The 21,730-nt window shown below is 34.3% G+C and overlaps 1 protein-coding gene across 1 annotated transcript in view; it reads left to right on the plus strand.

Moving 5' to 3' along the window:
* Nucleotides 1-21,730, plus strand: part of Acap2 (ArfGAP with coiled-coil, ankyrin repeat and PH domains 2) — an 80,650-nt gene that overhangs the window by 36,418 nt on the left and 22,502 nt on the right. The window contains exons 9-13 of the mRNA XM_010624061.3: nt 862-873; nt 6,343-6,455; nt 15,241-15,292; nt 16,548-16,648; nt 17,424-17,529. Of these exons, the coding sequence (XP_010622363.1) occupies nt 862-873; nt 6,343-6,455; nt 15,241-15,292; nt 16,548-16,648; nt 17,424-17,529 (384 nt within the window). The remainder of the gene's footprint in view (nt 1-861; nt 874-6,342; nt 6,456-15,240; nt 15,293-16,547; nt 16,649-17,423; nt 17,530-21,730) is intronic.

A 21,730-nucleotide genomic window follows, 5' to 3' on the forward strand; every position in this document is an offset into this window, starting at 1 on the left:
TGAGACAGTCTCACTGTGTAGTTCAAACGGGACTTGATTTTACTATGTAACCCAGGCTGGCCTCAAACTCCTAGCAATCCTCCTGTCTCAGCCTCCCAAGTGCTAGGATTATAGGCATGCATCACCATGCCCATATATTATGGTTTATTTAGAATTTTTTTTTTCTGTATCAGGAATTGAACTCAGGGCCTCACACTTGCCAGGCAGGCTCTATGCCACCAAGGTACATCCCTGGCCCTGTTTATTTAGAATTTAAAATATTTGTAGACCAAATTTGACATAGAAAGTGTATGGGTAAAGAAATGAAAGCAAAATCAGTAATAAAAGTAAGAAAAATTTAATTGATGGATTAGTCATGCTCAAAGAGAAATAGTATTTAAGAAAGGAAAGATTTTTCTGTCAGGCCATCTTTAGTTACTCCCTAGTTATTGTCAGATGATAATAACTCCATATATTCTTTCATCTAAGTAATATAAACTTTTGAGAAACTTATTTTTTTCAATTGGCAAATAAAATTTGTGTCTATTTAGGGTATACAATATGATGTCTTGCAAGTAGTTTTAATGACATCATGAAAAGACTTAAAAATTGGGATGAATCATTTGTAATTAAAACAAGAGATTACAACATGTATAGAAATTTGTGATATTTACTTAAACTAAATTTTAAAATCTTTTAATATCTTTCCCTATTATGTGCATAGTTTATTTAGTATTACACTGAAAGTCTGAAACTGGTGAATTATTAAATATGGGACTAGTTTATTTGATTTTAAACCATACACAACTGTTTTAAATAAAATATATTTTTTTGCTCACTATGAATACTTTTCTTTATTCTTCCCTTAAATGCTGACATAAGGCTGCATTACAGGTAAAAAAAAAAAAAAAAAAATCCAATCAACTGAAGTTTAAGGGAAAGTACATCTAATTATTTAGATTTTGTAAAGGGTTTGACATTGATCAGCCGAGAAGCAGTGATGCTGTGAGCATGTGTGTCCATGCTCTTGATACGTGTACACCCTTCCAGTGGATTTATACGATGAGTGAAGCTGCTGCCTCAGAGAACGTGTGTGTGTTCATTCTTAGTGGCTAATGCTAAACTGTTTTCCAGAACATATTCCATTCCTGGCAGGCATCATTCTGCGAGTCCCTGTCGCTCCTTGCCACCTTGTTGTACAAGTATAGTTTTGCCCATGTGGTAGGTAGATAATTGACAGCTCATTGTGGTTTTGATTTGTCCTTTTTGCATGTGTGTGGTACTGGAGATTGAACCCAGGGGCTCAAACACGCCAGGCAGTTGCTGTACAGCTAAGCCAGATCCCTGGTTCTTTTTAACATTTGTGTTTTGAGACAGAGCCCTGCTAAGTTGCCAGGCTAGTTCTTTTTTAATACTGATGTATCTCTGGATTCTTTTGGATATTCTGAGTACAAAGTCTTATTCATAAATAATGATAGTTTGTTTCTTTCTTTCCAATCTTTTACCTTTTTTTGCTGTCTTGTTGGCTAGGACCTTTTCATAATCTTGAATGGAAGTGATAGTGGTTTTTCTTGTCTTGCTTGCAGTTGCACAAGAAAAGCTTCTTTGATCATCCTTGGTTTAGCCTTCCATCCCTTGAGCCCACATGAAGACTCGGGCTCTCCAGGTGAAAGCTGGATGCCTTGCTCTGTTGACCTCATTGCCTTCCAATTTTCATTTATCTTTTTGCCGCAGAGCAGTGGCAAACCTATGGGATGCTTGTCGCAGCAGAAAGCTCTAAATGTTCACCATCACTACCTTAGAGTGTTCTTTCCTCATGTGTCGTCAGATCACTGCAGTCAAATTCTGATGGAATGCGTTTCATCCAGCATTGTTGATAAAATCTTTTATACACTGTAATAAGCCCATGTGTAGCCTTAAAATTTTTAAGTATTTAAAAATATTTTTAAATATTTAAGTACTGTAATCTGTCTTTTTGTTTGTTTGGTACTGGGGGATCGAACTCGGGTCCTTGCGCTTGCGAGGCAGGCCACCAAACCGCTGAGCTAAATCCTTGGCCCTAATCTGTCATATTTTAAATACTCCAAGTATTAATGGATATTAATGATGACTAAGTTGAAGATTTAAGTCATCTCAAGAAATATAATTGAAAAATAGAGAAACACTTGTAGTGCACTGCGCAGTCAAGGAAGTCTCATTTTCCCCCCTTTGACACTCACTTTGTAATAAATGATGACAACTAGAATGTGCAGCAGTGCTCTAGAAAGATCCAAATCGATGATTCTTCTTTTTAATTGGTACCTGTTAGAGGTACAGAATGTGACTTGCTTAGTGTATTTTGATTATTTTCATCCCTTTTACGCCCCTCTCTCTTGCCCCCGCTCCCCATGCATATCTCTAAAGGTTTAGTTTCTGTCATTTCTCCTTTTTTTAAATTTGTTTTTATATTGCTTATATAAGGGAAACGTGATATTTAACTGTCTGAAACTGGCTTATTTTGCTTAACATGAGGGTCTCCAGTTCCATTGATTTTCCTGAAAAATGACATGATTTTGTTCCTCTTTATAACGTGTCTATATACCACATTTCTGTTATTTGTTCATCTATTAATGAACAGCTTAGCTGTTATAAATTGTGCCACTACAAACGTGGGCATGCACGCATGTATCACTATAGTGTGCTGTCTTTAATTCTTTTGGGAACATACCAATGTGTGGTGTATGTATCTATTTTTAGTTTTTTGAGGAATCTGCATATTGATTTTCATAACGGTTGTACTAGTTTATAATCCCACAAACAGTGTAAGAAGACTTTCTCATCCTTGCCAGTTTGTTTGTTTATTTACTTGGTACTGGGGATCGAACTCAGGACCTCACACTTGCCAGGTAGGCACTATGCCGCTGAGCCTAATCCCCCGCCTTTTTTTTTTCCATTCTTAATGACAGTCACACTAAATGGGGTTAGATGAAATCTCAGTGTAGTTTTGATTTATATCCCTGTAAAGGCTAAAAATGTTGATATTTTTGGCCATTTGTATTTCCCTTGATAATTCTGTTTTTGCCCGGTTATTGATTTGGCCATGTAGTTTTTTGGTTTAAGTTTTATGAGTCCTAGATATTACTTCTTCGTTTTTTGGTTTTTTTTTAGATATTACTTCTTTATCAGCAGAATAGCTAGTAGTTAGCAAACATTTTCTCCCAGTCTGTAGATCATCTCTTCACTGTTGATTGTTTTCCTTCATTGTGCAGAAGCTTTGTAATTTGATGTAGTTATATTTGTTGATTCTTGATGTTATTAAGGAAGTCTTACTTTATATCTCATTTTATTTTATTGTTTTGCAGTGCTAGAGATCGAGTCCAGGGCCTTGTATATGCTAGCTACTCTCCCACTGAGTTACTTCCCTATCATCATTGTTTTATGTCTTAAGTGTAGAATAAGGCCTGTTAAATAAAACTGTGATGTCACAGTGAAACCTCCAGAATGTTACAGAAGTCATTTTTACCTACTGCTGATTTATTCTTGTGCACTTAATTAAATAAACTGTAGTTCACAATGGGGACATATCTCAGCGATAGTGTGCTTTGAAGCCCTGGGTTTGATCCCCAGCACTGTTAAAAAAATTATAGCCTCAAATAAATTTTAAATGAGGTAATTAAAAGTTTCTCTGATGCTTTTTCAAAGAAAAAATAGGACAGTATGTGAAGATGCATTTATACATTCAGCTTCCATTTGAACATTTTATATTATGTCAGAGTTTGAAATAGATATCAAAGATGTAAAATTTTTTAAAAATTTCTGAATTCAGTCTGTTTTCCTCTCACATTTTAGTAGACGTTTGGATTTGGACGGTCCCTGGGTGATTCTCACTCTGCCTTCCCTGTAAGGCAGGTCCCTCACATCTCAGCATTCTCAGCAGGCAGTTCATCCAGCCTCTGCCAAAATGTTTCTCGAGACAGGCAGCGTTCTAATTTTACTCACTGGTGCAAGAGTCACTTTGACAGTTCTAAGACTGGTTTTTAGAGATTTAGTTTGCTTTGATAGCCATAATCTTGCAGTTTTGTTCAAAATGGTTTGGAATTTTGATAGGAAGTATTTTAAATATTGGGTTACTGATTTCTGAGTTTTGTGACTCTTTGGAGGAATATTGAAAGTTTAAATTTCATTCAAATATAGACCTAAATGACTACAGTATGTCTATGAGTAATTCCATAGTTCTCAGAAAAAAGTGGTCTCAACATGCCCACACTAAACTGTGGTCTTAAGGTCCTTCTCTTTTGTAAAACTAAATTTTATTTTAGCCACTGCAACAAAATATTATTCAGTTCTTTTGTACTATTTCTGATTTTTAAAAATAATAGAGCTACTACTCAGATTAAAAAGCTACCATGGAGAAATAAGATACTTTCATGACAAACAACACCTGAGAAACTTCATGAATACAAAACCCAACATTCCAAACAATTGAAAAAAAAATTCTAGAAAAAGACAGTGAAGGCCACAACTCCATGAGGCCCAACAGAGCAAATCCGGTAGGCAAGAATTTAAAGGGAGAGGGAGAAAAATAAAAAAGAACCAACAACAGGAAAATAACATGACAATGGTAAGTCAGTACATATCAGTTATAACCATTAATGTCAATGACCTCAATTCACCAATCAAAAGAAATAGACTGGCAGAATGGATAAAGAAGCAAAATCCAGCAATATGCTGTAACAAATCCTCAGTAGCATGGGAACTAGCACAAGAATCAACAATTGGAATCTCATCTTTTTAGAAAGTTTCTGCACTGCCAGAGAAATGAAGCAGAGTGAAGAGACAACCACAATGTGGGAAAAATTTTTTACCAGCTGTTCTTCAGATAAAGGTCTTCTATCTAGAATATATAAAGAACGTAAAAAAATCAGACCCCCCCAAATATAGAGACCCATTTCAAAAATGGGCATCTGACATGAACAGACATTTTTCGGAAAAAAAAAAAAAGTAAAAGCAGCAGATAAATATATGAAAAAATGTTCAACATCACTGGTCATTTGAGAGATGCAGATGAAGACAACACTGAGATTCCATCTCACCTCAGAAAGAATGGCTGCTATCAAGAAATCAACCAGTAGCAAACGTTGGCGGGGTTGTAGGGAGATAGGAGCCCTTTTCTATTGTTGGTGGGAGTGTGGACTGGTGCAACCACTGTGGAAATCAATATGGAGATACCACAATTAAGTAGGATTAGAGGTCCCATTTGACGCAGTTATCCCTCTTCCTATAATAATTAAAAGAATCATACCACAGCTATATATATGCTCACCCATGTTTATAGCAGCACAGTTTGTAATAGCTAAAATTTGGAGACAGCCCAATTGCCCATCAACTGGAGACTGGATAAAGAAGATGTGTGTGTGTGTGTGTGTGTGTGTTTGTTTTGCTTTTTTTTTCTTTTTTAAGTAAAATTGAGCACTACTTAGCCATAAAGAACAGGAAACTAGAGATATTTATAGCTAAGTGAATGCATATTGAGGCCATACTCTTAAGTGAAATTAAGAAGACACGTGTGTAAATACTGAATAGTTTATCTGGTGTGAAAAACTAAACGTGTAAATAAGGATCAAAATGTATAATTGATATTGTGTAATAGGAAGAAAAGGTCTAAAAGAATAGAGGAAGTGGGAGGGGTAGGGGGGAAAGTAAAAAGGGAATAGAAAAAGTATGTGAAAAGGAAAAACATGGAAACAATGTCTTTGTAAACAGGGTACGGTGGAAGGGGTGAAGGGAGGGCTGGGGAATGGGGAAAAATAAGAGCCAAAATAAGTCTTGTAAAGATACAAGATGAATGTAATTGTATTGTATACCTAAAATGTACCAATAAACTTAATAAAGACAAAAAAAACTTTAAAAAGCTACTATGGTAGTAATATATTTAGTAAATAGTGTAGATTCAAATAATCCCAATTCATTGTATCCATATGCTATTAAAATATCACATCACCGTAAAATAGCATAAAAGAAAAGCATTGTAAAGATAACACTGTATGTAATCTTTGGTTGTTCTCTTTGTGTATTTGTTTTCATATTTTTCCTTTTAATACAATATATATTTTTATTTTGTTTTATAATATTTTCCATATAATCATGTTTTTACACCGTCACTATAATAATTATTGCATGATAGTCCACTAAGCTGAAATACTTAAATATGTTGAAGCAGACTTCCATATTGATCATTTATCTCTCTCCCCATTTCTTACGAATGTAATTTTCATAACCATCTTAATAAAAAGACTTTCTTCCTTTTGAGCTGTTTCCCTAGGTTAAGTTTATTTTTCTAGGAAATGTGTCAAGCCATAAACTTCTATATGTAATTTTGTCTAGGATTTCTCCAGTGATGATTCTAAGTTAGAATACAATGTAGATGCTGCAAATGGCATAGTCATGGAAGGATATCTGTTCAAACGAGCCAGCAATGCCTTCAAAACATGGAACAGGTAACATAGTTTACATACTAGTCCTTCTCCTTCTGAATATGTAGTTTCTGATTTTCCCCTTGATTTGGCAACTCTCTTCTTCCTAATTCTCTAAATTCTGTATAAATTCCTGGGGTCCATGGAAAAGATTGCTCTTAGAAGTAGGTTAAAAATAAAGACAGTAATTCTTAATTCTAAAATTTAAGCAAGGGTTAAAGGAAGAAGCAAAGAGAATTTCTATAATTGTTAGTCTATTTGGACTTTTGGATATGGACTGCCACTCATTTATTGCAAAATAAATTGCAGAAAAATTATATGTTGAATATAATTGATAAATAGAGTAAGTGAGCTTTTTCTTTTGGTTCCTCCACTATGTGATGTTTATGTATGTTTTTATTTGTGTTTACTTATGAATTGATAATCAAGGTAGCCTGAAAGTCTGGTCTTTGTAATAACTCTATTAGGATTAAGGAAATGGGATTTTCCTTCAAATGGGATGTTATGACAATGATTGCTCCTTTATTGTAAACTTGATCGCTACCAAAAAAAATTGAATTTTTAATAAACTAATTTTTTACAAAATATAAATTCACGAAATGTCTTTTAAGAATGAATACATGAAGTGTTTGATTTTATTTTTCTCTGTAGTAATATAATAAATGGAAATAATTTCAGACAATTATAAGGCTCAGGAGCATTGTTCTGCAAATCAGTGATTAACCTTATTCAGCGGGATACCTCTTTTGTCAAAACAAATGTAGTCAGAACAATTTTGTAATAAATTAAAGAAGTATTTAAATCCTGATTGATTTAGCATTATAATATTGGCTGAATTTTTTTTTTTTTTTTGTACCGGGGATTGAACTGACGGGTCCTTGAGCTTGTAAGGGAGGCCACTGAACTGCAGAGCTAAATCCCTGGCCCTGAAATATGTTTATTTTATTACTTGAACAAAATATGAGTTTGTCTAATGATAGAGGTTAGTTTTGTATTTAAAAAAAAAAACAGTAAGATAAATAGAAATTTCTTGGTAAATTTGTTAGTAAATATTTTTGTAATTTTAAATGGAAACACTCAATCCTTTATTGAAATAGGTTCTTAATGCACTTATTTTGAGTTTTCAGTTTAGATTAGGAAAAACAGCAATATTTCCAAATGTCTCATTTATTGAGCATTTGATATTGTTGAATGTTTAAATGGCACATTGTTTTATTTGAAATAAGTTTTCTTTACCCGAGGGTGAATATAAAATAAAAACAATGATTATCTTAGATATTAAATCTCTTCAAGTTAGGTGTTTTGAACTTTAAAAATAATAACAAATATAGGAGGACCAACTTAAGTAACCTGGTTAGAAATAATGTTCCCAGTTATTATAAAGTATAAGTGAAAAATTAAAATTGTTTTCTAACCTCTAAAAATTAAGACAATAATCTTTTAAGGCTTTCCTGGCAAGTTTTGTAGCTAGAACAGGAAATTAAAAAAATATTGGTGTGATTGGTGAATCTTTATGATAAAGATTACTCAACCAGTATAATTTTATGATGTAATATTGGAATTGAATTTTAACCTTCAGATTTCAAAACAACCTCCTTAAAGTTTACCAAAATGAAAATATAAATAAATGCATAGAAACATACCATTATGTTAAGAAGAAAATGGAATGCTTCAATGAGAAATGATCTTAGACTTCAAAATGAAGCACAGTCAGTGTTAGTAGAAAATTGTTCTACTATTTAGCGTAGTAGAATATGAATTTCATTTTAAGTATGGAACTTTTTATTTTTTGTTTTATGAATTCTATTAATATCACAGATATTGAATATAAATAAAATCAAGTTGGGTATAACTATTAAATCCTCAGTTGTAGACGTTTCTATCATCTGCAATAGGAAAAAGAGATTGTCTTTGAAAATTAGGCTTTTAAAAAGACATGCCACTTGTACGTAGTGAGATGAGAGTTGTTGATCAGAACCATAACTTACAGTTTGTATTAGTTATCTTTCTTGTTGCTGGTCACAATACCCAACACCTTTAACTTTAAGAAGAGATTTATTTTGGTTATAGTTCAGGGGATTCAGTCCATGGTCACCTGGATTCGAGGCAGAAACTTCATGGTAGAAGGTCATAATGGAGGACATTTGCTTACCTCATGGGAGCCTGAAACCAGAGAGAGAAAGGGGAGGAAGCAGCTATAAGAACACTCTGGGTCATGCTCCCAGTGACCTGCCTCATTCCACCTGGCCCTGCTTCCCAACAGCACATTCAATTTGAACTCATCAGTGGATCAATCTACTGATGATACAGTGCCCGTTATTCACTTGCCTTGCAAAAAGCCTCACCTCTGAACACATGGGGAACATTTTAATTCTAAAATAACAGTGCAATACCCCAATTTTCAATAAAGAAAGGAAATTTTAGAAAGGAAGTTCAGAAAAGAGATTTATTTAGTTCACAGGTTTAGAGGCTAAAAATCCAACATTGTGTGGCCTCTAGTGCGGGCCTCATGGTGGATGTCATTACAGCAGCAGAAGTGTGTCTAGAAGAGCTCATGTGGTAAGTCAGGAAGCAAGAGAATGGGAAGGGGCCAGGCTTCTCTGTTTATAAGTCTCCTTGCCTGGGAACTGACTGACTCCGGGAGACCAGCGTGAATGCCTTTCCTACGCTGCATCCTCAGTGACCTCAGTACCTACCTAGGCTCTTAAAGAACACTGTCGCACCAAGGACTACGTTTCCAACCCATATACTGTTGGGATACAAATCATATCTAAACCAGAGCAGTAAGGAATTATGAAAATAGGAGAAAAAATAAGAGTACTCTATTAACTGTTGTCTTACAGTACTTTCCTCATTGACAAAATACCCAATACCCACAATTTAAATGAAGAGACATTTATTTTGGCTCACAGTTTGTAAAGGTTTTAGGTCATAGTCTCCTGGCTCTAAGGCAGGGTGGTCTGGTAGACTGGTATAGCAGCCTGCTATGGTAAAGCACTGCAGTGGCAGGAAGCAGAGAGTAAAAAGAGGAATGGGGAAGAGACAAATCCTTCCAGACCACGCCCCCAGTGGCCCGCCTCTTCTGACCAGACACTGCCTCCTATACCAGCAAGCCACCTCTAAATCCCCATGATCCACCCATATTCCAGGGGCTCACCTGTGAGCTCATGAGGCTTTGGAGTAACAGATGTTACTGTTTTTTAATATTAAAATTTCATATTCTATCTATATTTCTTCAATCTAAAGCAGTATTTACCAGTAATTTCCTTTAACTCATGTTTGCCTCTGCATATGCCCTCCTTTTCTAATGAGTGCTCCATCCAGCTTACTTTAATGTATTCTGCTGACCTGTGAATAAGACTGTTTGTGGTATTTATGTCTTAACCCTGCTTAAGTGTTTTTTCTAGATTGTTTGGGTACTTTTAGGGAAAGTTTGGTGGGGCACTCACCGTAAAGTAATAATCATGTAACCTACATTTTCCATTATCTGTATTTTTATGGAATTAAGGCATTATATTTGGAAATGTCAACTTTTAAAAAAGACTTCTTTCCTAAAGGATATGTGAATATAACTGGGAGTTTCCAAATAGTTTTAAGACTTTACCCCGTGCTTCATAAATTAGAAGTCTGTTTTGAAAGTCAGCGCATAACCTGAAATTAGCTGAACAGATCTATTTTCTGTAATACGATTCACATAGTACAAGGAATGAAAAATTTTCTATTATATGGATTGGTTGTTTTCAGATTTCCAGTTTGTGATATCTCAAAATTATGTATATATAAACAGCTAAATAAATCGCCCCCCCCATATAGATGGATTTCACACCAGTGACTCCAACCAACCACAGATCAGAAATACTTAGGAAAAAATTATACTGAAATCTATAGGTCTTTTTTCTTGTTTCTGTTCCTTAAACAAAGAAGTCTAACAGCTGTTTATGTAGCATTTACATTATATTAAGCATTGTGAGTAATTTAGAGATGATTTAAAAATGTGAGAGAGCAGAGTACAGTGGCTGTACCTGTAGTCCAGCTACTCTGGAAGCTGTTGGAGAATCATTCATATGTAGCTGTTTGAGACCAGCCTGGCAAGACATTGTATCCTTTAAACAATAAAAAAAAAAAAAAAAAAGGAAAAGCTGGGCTTAGTGGTACCTGTCTGTAACCTCACACTCTGGGAGGCTGAGGCAGGAGATTGCAAATTCAAGCCTAGCCCAGGCAACTTAGGGATTTAGACCCTATCTCAAAAAAGGGGGAGAGGGTTGGGGATGTGTCTCAGTATGAAGGCCCCAGATTCAATCCCCACTACCACAAAAAAAGAGAAAAAATGTGCATATTTTTATAAGTAAATATGTGTGTGTGTGTGTGTGTGTGTGTATATACACATCTGCACATATACATTTACATCTGCACATGTGGGGACATGTGAAGATTATGTGCAAATAACCGATTTTGATAGTGCTGGGGTCCAGGGACCAGCCTCTCACACATAACAAGGGCTCACTATATATATTTTTCTGAAGACACGTGAGGTCTGCTGAATAATTTTTTCTTATTAGGTCATTTTTTCAGTGTGGCAGCTTCACTTCAGGCTTAAACTAATGGACTGTTAGAACTTGGTTTTATTTTTTGCTTTTCATAATTTAGTAAAGATGATTAACACAAAGTAAATGTTAAGGTAATTTATTTACTGATAATTTGGAAAGGCTGATAAAAACTGATGTCATTGTGCTAGAAAATAGTTAAAGCATAAAATGTTACATAATTTTGAAAAAAACAGTGTATGCTTCTGGTATAGATATAAATGCTTTGCTTTTATTGGCTTTTAAAAAAATGAGTATATATAGATTAAAGATGAATTCTACTCATTATGTAGGCTCTGCTATCATTTGAAGAAGATAGGGTAGTGAAGGTGGGAGGCATATTCAGCTAATATCTCACCTTTGAAATTCTTAGTGACCCCACTTGCCTTATGAAAAGTTTTTGTCCTAGATGTATGTTTATATACCTACAGTGATTATTTCTCTTTTTGAGCAAGCTTATTAATTGTGACAAGGTGCTAGTTATATTTTATAGTCATGACCTTAGAGGCAGAAAATAATAATAGAGGTATGCCTGGCTATGCTGTCTTCTGCTAGAACTTTTCATAAGGTAATACTTCAGCAAGTTTTTTAATGTACCCAGAATATTAGCATTTCATTTTCCTGAGTTGAAATGAATTCTACAAATGCACATATATAATATGTAAATAAATTGCAACAGATACTTTTGACTGTTAGGTTATAAGCTTCAGCTTGTTCCTTTGATTCTTGCTTTATTTTTGTATCATGCTAGTCCTCTGCTTGTTTTGCACATTTGCGTTTTTCATTCTTTTACCACCTTTCCCTTATGTTTTAATCCTGCCCCATTTTTTCACATGACAGGAAAAAGCCCGATCATATCAGGTACCAAATGGCTTCCTTCCCTTCATCCTCATCTTATTCCAGTTTCCTCTTTGGCACGAGAGAGCTCATAATTAACCTGCATTTCTGTGGGATTACTTGCAATGGATATAGAGTCTCTTTATATTTTAAATTGAGAAGAAAATATAAGAGTTTCATTTGAGGAATGAAATTACACCTTTTAATTGCCCATCTTGTCAATCTGTAAAAGAACATTTGATGTGCTTATAATCACTCAAAGATGATGCAGATTATAAATATCTTTATGACTTTGTTTTTTAAACAAGGAAAATGTAGCAATCTTTAAAAAAATTTAAGGAAGTAGAATTAGTACCTTTGGTAATCATATTATGTTGAAAGAATACATTGTCAGTTCCTAAATTTTCTTTGCTTTGACATTTTCTTCACTGTGAGAAACAAATTGAATCTAAAGGAACATTTAAACTTTTAATAAATGTTAATCTACATGGCATCTTTATGAATATGTACATGAACCCATCACTTTATAGTTTTAGTGGTAAAGTTTCTGTAGATTCTTTTACTTACTCATGTTCAAGTGCAGTTCTGGAACTACTGATTAAATATAGGAAAAGATTATATAGTACACACAGTCTGTCTAATAATTAATACATACTTCAGGGAAGGGAAAACTTGTATAAATATTTGAATACTAAACTTACGGAGACATGATGAGATTAATGCAAGTTACCTTTGGCCTCTACAATTACAAGAGTCTCAAAGTGGTGGCCATGAGCTTCCACACATTTATTAGTACGGCAAACTACTGCTTGGGTAACCTTGGTCATTGAGATTACTGCACTTGCATTTTCAGTTAATTTTGTAAGGGCGGGCAGTGTAATGGGTTTGTGCGAAATATGACATCCTTTAGGGGCCTCCATATGAGACTAATACCATCTGTTGAAAAAAATAAAGTGCTATTTTTTTTTCCTGAAGTGTGTACACTTTTCTTTTCTTTTTTGTGGACTCTGTATATTTCCTTCCCTACCCTATTTTGTAATCTGGAAGCTTTCATTGCATATAAAAATTAATAATATTTTTAATGAATTTAATATTCTGGTTTAAAATATACTGAATCTCTTCAAGTTGAGATAGATATAAAATGGTATTTTTATTTTTCCTAGTGAACAACAGATACTCCTTTTTAGAAATTGCCTTATGTTTTGGCTTTGTGCTCAGTTTCTTAATCTTGTGGAGTACAGGATAGTATAATATTGTTAGCACAATGCTTTGTAAAGTTTGTGTCTTTGGATCTAAGTATTTTTTTTCTAGTACTTTGAAGTTTCAAGTACTAAAGGCTTAAAATATTAAGTCTTTTTCCCTATATTCTGCAGGCCATGATCTATTTTTCTCATTTTTCCCTTTCTTAGAAATGTTAATAACTAGGATTATTCTATAATTAAAAATTACATTCCATTTTACTTTCCTGATTAAAGTGTTGGTCAATGTTGGATGAGTGTAGTTAGCTTTTTTTATGTTTAATGGCAGCATGGGGAGATAGTGTCATACGACATACAGACCTTTTTAATTAAAATATGTTTTCCAACTATGGTCTATTGTGTGACCTTTTTCTTTATTAGGAATCCAATTAAGATGAATTTGTGTTGTTTTTATCAAGAGTACAGAAACTGATAATGTGGGAATGTTACCCAGAAGCAGATAAGTAGGGGAAGTGGGCTTCAGAAATACGTTTGGTGCATAAATTTAGTCATCAGAGGGAATAATTTCTTACAAAATCCTAAGTTTTCATCTAGTGTTTTATTATTATTTTCACAGAATATTATCCTGAGATGCAGTAGGTCAAAAGCAATTATTTTTTGAAGACCTCAGAAGCATGAAAAGTTAGCATGATCATATGGGTGCTTTTCCATTTTTCAGTAAAACTATAGTTTTCATCGAATCATGTAATATTTTTGCCACTATACAAAATCTATGAATCCTTATTAATATAGTTCAGCATCCTTCAAATGATTTGAAAAAACGATACCCTTTAATCACTTCAGAGATTGTATCCATTGCATGTCATCCCATGTGGCAGGGCTGCACCATTTTGTTTGCGTGTAGGGAGTTTAACATTTCTAACAACTGTCTCTGCGAAGCAAAGACACCCAGAAGTTCTTCCTTTTCTAGGGTGCCTCTGGATGATTTGTGGCAACCCACTTTGTTTTATCTATATGTTTATTTTTAAGTGGCAAGAAAACCTAACAGTCCAGTAAAAGACTTAAATATGATTGATCTCCTAGCTTTGGAGAAGTAACCAAATTGTTAGGAATAGAAATTCTAAAAGACCAAATATAATTTTTAGTACTTTGTATTAGCATCAACGAAAAGGTAGAATATCTGCTAATAGATTAATAACTAATACTTGTAATGAAATCATTTCACATGAAACTAATTTTAAAATAATGACTCATTGTTTTACCTTTCATGCTTGATGAGAAGTTTTGCTTCCTTTTATGAATGGCTTTTGGCTGTTATTTCTTTCTGAGTCTAGATCTTTATTGTTTTAATAAGTTGTAATTAGTATGACATACAGCTTAGCCTTTTCTTCTAAAGAAGATTGCAAATAAATTGTTTTCCTAATGATTTACAACAATGAGCAGAATTATACAGTTGAGTGAATGAATCATTTATTGTAATAACTTTGATTATTTTCCTTAGAAGTATTTTATATGAAAGTAAGGCCAAGTTATTTGGTGATTATTTCCTGTTTGATAAAATTCAAAATGATTAATTTTTTGTTTTGCTTATTAAATCAAGCACTTGCTAAATTATCTACCAAAAGATTGAAAATAAAGCACCACTTATCTTAATGTTTAATTATACACAAATGGATGTTTTTATTCACAGTATGAACTTTAACTTTGCAATAAAAGTTACTGTTTTGAAGGAAAGGTTTCATTTATTTTGGGGAACCTAAAAAATGATACATTTGTATTTTAAAAGAATTATTTGATGATAATGTAAAAATAACAGCTTTTGTAGGCAAATAAATTTATGATACAAAATGAATCAAAATATACTAATTTTATTTTATTTATTTTATTTTTATTTTTTGGTACCGGGGATTGAACTCGGGTCCTTGCGCTTGCAATGCAGGCCACTGAACCGCTGAGCTAAATACCTGGCCGTAATTTTATTTTCTTAATCTGTGGTTTTAAAATACTTGGTTCTTAATTTTTAGTAGCTATTTCATAGTACTATTAGTTTACATAAAGCAAAATAAGAATACACTTCTCAACATAATTACCATAACCTGATTTGTGAATGCTTTCTCAAATACTTCATTTCTACCAACAACAGAAGTAAATTAGGTTTATGAAGACATAATGTATTTTATCTTTATTTAGACGCTGGTTTTCAATACAGAACAATCAGCTGGTTTACCAGAAAAAGTTTAAGGTAGGTGTTTTGTTGTTAAGTAAATGAAAACCCAGTGAGTTCCCAATATTTATTCTTTATCTGTCTTAGTAAACAGTGAACTCCAGAAATGCTCATGTGCCAAATTCCTGTCTTCATGGTTTGTTTTCTGTGTGGACATGCATATGAAGACCTCAGTGGAAGCATCAGCATTTGATCCTCAAAAGGAGAGCGATTTCCAATCTTAGCTTTGCAATGGATTTTCTCTGCCCCAGGGTTGTTTCTCAGTCTGTTTCTCTCTGTGTGACAGTAATCATGACACCATTCCACAGTACTATCTTGTGACTAAAGTACAGTGTGTCTTTTTAAGAAATACCATTTTAGGACCAACAGGGATAATAGAGAGAGGTTAAAAATGACACTGAAATGTACGTTCAAGTAATTTAAATAGATACCCCTCAATTTATTAATATTCATGTTTGTTTTCCTGAACTTTAAGGGTAAAGATTTTTATAATTGGGGTTACTTATAATTTGAGAATATTAAAAATTGTTAGAAAAAAATTTGTGAACTGATGACTTAGTTTTCACTTAGTTTATCTTTGTGAATGGTAAATACCCACTTAACTCTTGAGATGGCATAATGTGAAATTTTGCATACTAGGTCCTGTAGTAGGTTTATTTCTTATAAATCCTTTAAGTAGTTTGTGGTTTCTTCTACTGGGATAGACTTGGTTTTGAGTTAGCATTGTTATTAAGTAGTAGAACCTTTCTCTTTTTAAAGGACATTTTAAAAGGATTTATAAACATCTTTGAGGGTTTTGTTTTGTTTTGATACAGGGTCTTGCCTATTTAGTTTTAGGCTGGTCTTGAACTCTGAACAATCGAGAGACTTGAGCCTCTCGACTGTTGGGATTACAGGAGTGTACCACACCTGGCTGCGGTTTAAAAACATGATTCTTTAAAGGGTTCTCTTTGGAGGAAAGTGTAGCTGTTGTTATATTTGAATAGAGATGGAGAGAATAATGGATCTGAATGAATATGGAAGAAAACTAAGAGGGAGCTAACATCTATTGAATATACTATGTATGGAGCATTAACCAAGCTCTTTGTAAAAACAATTTCACTAATCATTTTATGAGACTGAGAATCATGTTCAGTAACCCCTACCTATATCTGCAATAAAATAAAATATAAATCTTTAAAATTAGACCATTCATTCTCTGTAATTTTAAGTAAAGTTGGTAATATTTAAAACCTATGTTGATAAATATGGAAACTTTGTGTCCGTTTTGCAGGATAACCCTACAGTTGTAGTTGAAGATCTCAGGCTCTGCACAGTAAAGCACTGTGAAGACATAGAAAGACGATTCTGCTTTGAGGTGGTCTCTCCCACGAAGTAAGTATTCTAAGGAATTTGAAAATTGCTTTTATATTTCTATAGTTTGTCTTAAATTTCTAGAATGGAGAAATTTGCAGTTTTGATTATCTGTGCTAAACAAAAAATGTATTTTAAAAATAAATTTTAATAATTTATGACCACTGATATTATAGATATACTTACATAACTTCCTGGGTGGATTATATTCTTTAAATTCTGTAAAGATTATTTATGTGCCCATGTGAAAAATTGTTCAGCTATAATGATGGACCAAAATCATAATTCAGATGAACTGCTTTGAGAATGATCGTTTTATAAAATCTCAGTACTCTGCAAGGCTAAGGCAGGAAGATCACAAATTCAACCCCAGCCTGGGCAGCTTGGTGACAGTAAGAGTTTGCCTCCAAAGAAAAAGTGGCTAGGGACATAGCTACATGGAAGGGCTTGGGTTCAATCTCCAGTACTGCAAGAAAAACAAACAAACAAACAAACAAACAAACAAATAAATAATAAAGAATGCTATGTTCATATCATAAATTTAAGGGCTTATTTAAAAATTTTAATATGCAGATTAGTTTTCAAGGGATAATTTGTTTCACTGGCATCCTGATTTTTTTTTCTTGAATATGCATTGTCCTAAAGATAGATGAAATTAAACCTTTGTTTTCAATAGAAAATTACTTTTTGCTAGAAAATTATTAAATATCAAAGTAAGCAAAAATTGAAGCTAATGGGCTTGCTTTTTTTCTGGTTAATTTAGTGTCTGACAAAGCAATATGTTATTTTCTTTTAGAAGTTGCATGCTCCAGGCAGATTCTGAAAAGCTGCGGCAGGCGTGGATTAAGGCTGTTCAGACCAGTATTGCAACTGCTTATAGAGAGAAGGGTGATGACTCGGAGGTTAGTAGAGGTGCTATCAATACCAAGTGATATATGTTGCCAGGAGTTTTTAATTTTAGTTGCATTACTATATGATCATAACAACTTTTTTAATGGGAGATGTTTTATATAATTGAAATGAGTTTTGAAAATCTGTTTCTCTTGTTTATTTCTCTTGATTTTACTCATCATTTTATTTCAATATTTGAATCTTTATTTTAATATTTAAATATACATCCCAGATTGGAGTAAGGCTTTCTGATGATGTGTTTTTCCCCAAAATATTTTACTATTTTAATTAAGAAATAAGAAAATAATTACCATAAAAGTTTTCAAAATTAAAATTGAGTAAAAAGCAAAAACAGCCAGTCATGGTGGTGCATGCCTGTAATCCCAGCACTCAGGAGGCTGAGGTAGGAGGATCACCTTGAGTTTTAGGCCAGCCTGAACTACGTAATGAGACCCTGTCTTTAAAAAGAAAGAAAGAAAGAAAAAAAACAAAGTAAAACAAAAAGCATAATACTGTCTCTTAGTTGAAGCCTCCTTGGAAAAGATAAATTTAATATGTAGTTTTCCACCTTAGGTTGGGTTTTTAGGCAAGGTTGTGAGTGAGCCTTTGGAAATGAAATCACTGCTATTGGGTCCTCTGGGGGGCTGAGGGATAGAAATATGGTAAGGGAAATGGAATGCTCTCTGAGTTGTATTTCAAAACTCATCATGGCCAACTTGTATCCCCCAGTACCTCAAAGCAGAACTCTTCCTTAGCAGGAACTGAGACTGCTTACTTGATCCAAGCAGGTGAGGCATCAAGGGGAGAACAGGAATTTCATCAGCAGCAAAGGGATACAAATGGTGGAAACTTTGACAGAGGCAATCTTGAAGACAGCCCTTAAAAAAAATCTGTCACCTGAATCACATTTCTCTAATCCAGATCAGTTGCACCCTAGTCCTGCACCATTGCTAATAGTCAGGATTTCCTTATGTAATCAGTTTTGGAGATTCTGCTCTTTCCTGTGTCCTGAATCTTTCTCCTTGTCTTAAGAAAAACTTCCAGAATCTTCCCAAAAGTGAGCCATGCCCAACAATGCCTTTATTATGCCTCACATTTATTTGGTAGTTTGGCTGGGCATATTTTTAGGTTGGAGATAATTAACTTTAAGAATTGTAACGATAGTACTCTGGTTTTGTTTGTTTGGGTTTTTTTTTTTTTTTTCCTTTTTTTGGTAAAATTGAATAGGAGTTTGCTGATTTTGTTTATTCCTTTTTTGTTTGTTTGTTTGTTTGTTTGTTTGTTTTGTACCAGGGATCAAACTCAGGTCCTTGTGCTTGCAAGGCAGGCAGCGGAACCACTGAGCTAAATCCCCAGCCCTGATTTTGTTTATTCTTTTGATGATGATATATATTTATTCATGTGTCTAGTATATGATGATAACATTTCTTGCAGGGACTTGTGTACAACGCTTCACAATCCTAACATTTTTTCATCTCATTTCCCTTCAGTCTCCCTCACACCCCCATCCATCCTTCTCATAAGCTAAAAAAAATCGTCTGTTGAGTATTTCCGTTCTGTTAGCACAGTTTCCCAATGTTCCTCTTTGTTCACTGAATGTTTGTTCAGCTAAACTTGTTCTTTTGTCATGGATGTAAAGTTAGAGTGATTCTTAACCTCGACTTACAATAATACATGGAGCCTTAAAAAGTCTCCTCGCTTCGATCTTAAGCCAGGAGAATTGAATGGAATTGGGGACTAGGCATCAGTATTTTTAAAAGCTTCCTATGAGATTTCCATGAACGAGCAAATTTGAGAATCACTGTGGTAGAGGTTTTCCTTGGCTGGTAATATACAAGTTACTACAAACCCCTTGGCACTTCTGAACACATATTTGAGACCTTGTTGATTGTAAGCTACACTCAAGTCTGGACTGTTTGTTGTGCAGCCACCTGAGTCAGGATCTTTGGAGACTTTTTGGCTGTATGATTTCCCAGAGAAACTCAATGATCTCCCACATAGGGGTGAGGGGCTGGTAGGAAAGCAAGTGTTGGGCATCTTAGCATTTGGTGTGTATATATTAACTCAGTCTCCTGCCCTTCACCCATGTGAACCCCATCCAGAGACTGTTTTATTGCTTAGAGAATAAACTTTTGAGTCTTTTCATGTTCTTGTATGTAGAGAGCAGTACACTAAGAGTGTGAGGCTGAGGAACCCTGAGATCTGTTTGTGAGGCAGTCATTCCTTCCACTTTGATTTTCAGTGCTATGTTCCTTGGATTGGCTTTCCAAGGTTACACTGTGTTAGCATACTTGGCTTGTAGCTTCTCAAATTTGGTGCAAAAATGTTAGTGCATAAAGAAGAATTGGGGATGAACCAACATGATTTCTGCATTATAATACTGACATCCTTTCCTTGTTTGACAACTGCATGTGAGATAACTTCACATTATCAAGCATGTTCTGATAAATATTGCTTTAAACAGTTTTTAAAAAAATAATCTCAAACTTACATGAAGTTCCAAGTACAATACAAGTAACCTTCTCTCCCTAACCTACTTGAGAGTGAATTGCCAACATGATGCTCTATTACCCATTATTACCCTTTCTTATGACCTGGGACATCCACCTGCACAGTCATGGTATAGCTGTCAAGTTAAAAGATGAGCCCAATAAATTACTACCATTTAATTCCCAAACGCCATTCAAGTTTAACAGTTGTCTCAGTAATGTTCTTTACAGCAAAAAGCTTCAGTTCAGGAGCACAGGTAGCATTTCATTGTCGTGTAATCCCGTAGTCATGACTTGTTCCTCAGTGTTACCTTGACCTTCTTGACCCTGATAGTTACATACTGTTGTGTAGAATGTTCCTTAGTGTGGGGCTGTCAGCCATTTACTCGTGAGTTTATTAATCTTTGGCAGGAAATTATAAGGCGTGATTAAAAAATATGGTGAATGTTTGAATTTAAAAACCTTATTAGAGTAAAAGATTGCTTCAGAAAATGGCAAGAAGGATGGATAAATGTGTTCAAAACGAAGTATTTGGAGGTGGCACCTTCTTCATACTTGGGATTTGGCTCTGCTGATCTTTGAATACGTCTTTACTTTTCAATGTGACAAGATGTTTCACATTCATTTTCTTGTGCTTTCTCTTCACTAGACACGACGTCAATCATTTCTCTAAAGAACCCTAGTTTCTTTTAGTAGAGAATTACATTTAGAAACCACGGTAAGGTTTATAATATGCGTGTATACATTTACACCTATTTTGCTTTATCTGTTTATATTATAAACCATTAGTGTGCCTAGAGGTAATTTGGTTCTAATTCATTATAACAGGATTTATTCTAGTATTCCTCTTTCTTACAATAATTCCTTTCTCTGCAGTAAGAAATTCAGCCTCCATTTATCTTTATTTGTTTACTTTACGATCGATCCCTCTGAATGTAACTAATATCCTGTCTCTGCTGCCACTTGCTCCCTACTTTGTCCTCCCAGCTGTGCACCACTATTTTTAGCCCACTCAAGCCCTCATACCACTCTAGGTACCTGGTACTCCTTCTTACATGCCCTCCTCTCCCTACTCAGGCTCCTCTTTCCCTTGCCGGACTGCCTCCCTATGCAGACATCCTTACCCAGCGTGGGATCCAGGAACATGCACAGGGTTGTGCCCTTGAGTAGATACATATCTCATGCAGCTCAGTCATCTCTGAAACTTGCTGGTCCCGTCTGATGGCTATGGAGTTGAGTTTCCAGAAAGGACAAAACAAGAGCCAAATTGTATTTCTAATGATTCAAAGCTAACAAACTGGTTTGCTAAGATTGGAATGCTTTTAAATTAGAGACTTTATAGACTCAATCTTAATTGTTTTGAGTTTGTGAGCCACATTTTTGTATTTGGTCATTATTGACATGTATAGACAAATGCTTTTTAAATATTCTTTATTAGTGGTATAAATCTTGTTGCATACTTAAAAATTAACTTTTTGCGTATCGGTCTCATTTACCTAATAGCCCTTAAAATTTTAGGCATCTTGTGTTTTATTGTTGATTTTGCTCTGTAATTAAAATGATGTAGCTGATCTGTTTTAGTATTTAACTATGTAAAGTTATACTTTTAAAAATTTATTCACTGTAATAACTAAAATAGCCTGCTTACAGTTAACTACATACCTTGGAAAAATGTGGTATAAAATAGTATTTTATTCTTGAGTCTTAAGAGTCTCATGTTTGC

The sequence above is a fragment of the Fukomys damarensis genome, unplaced genomic scaffold, assembly GCF_012274545.1.
Source record: "Fukomys damarensis isolate Sample0158 unplaced genomic scaffold, DMR_v1.0_HiC HiC_scaffold_12, whole genome shotgun sequence".
NCBI lineage: Eukaryota > Metazoa > Chordata > Mammalia > Rodentia > Bathyergidae > Fukomys > Fukomys damarensis.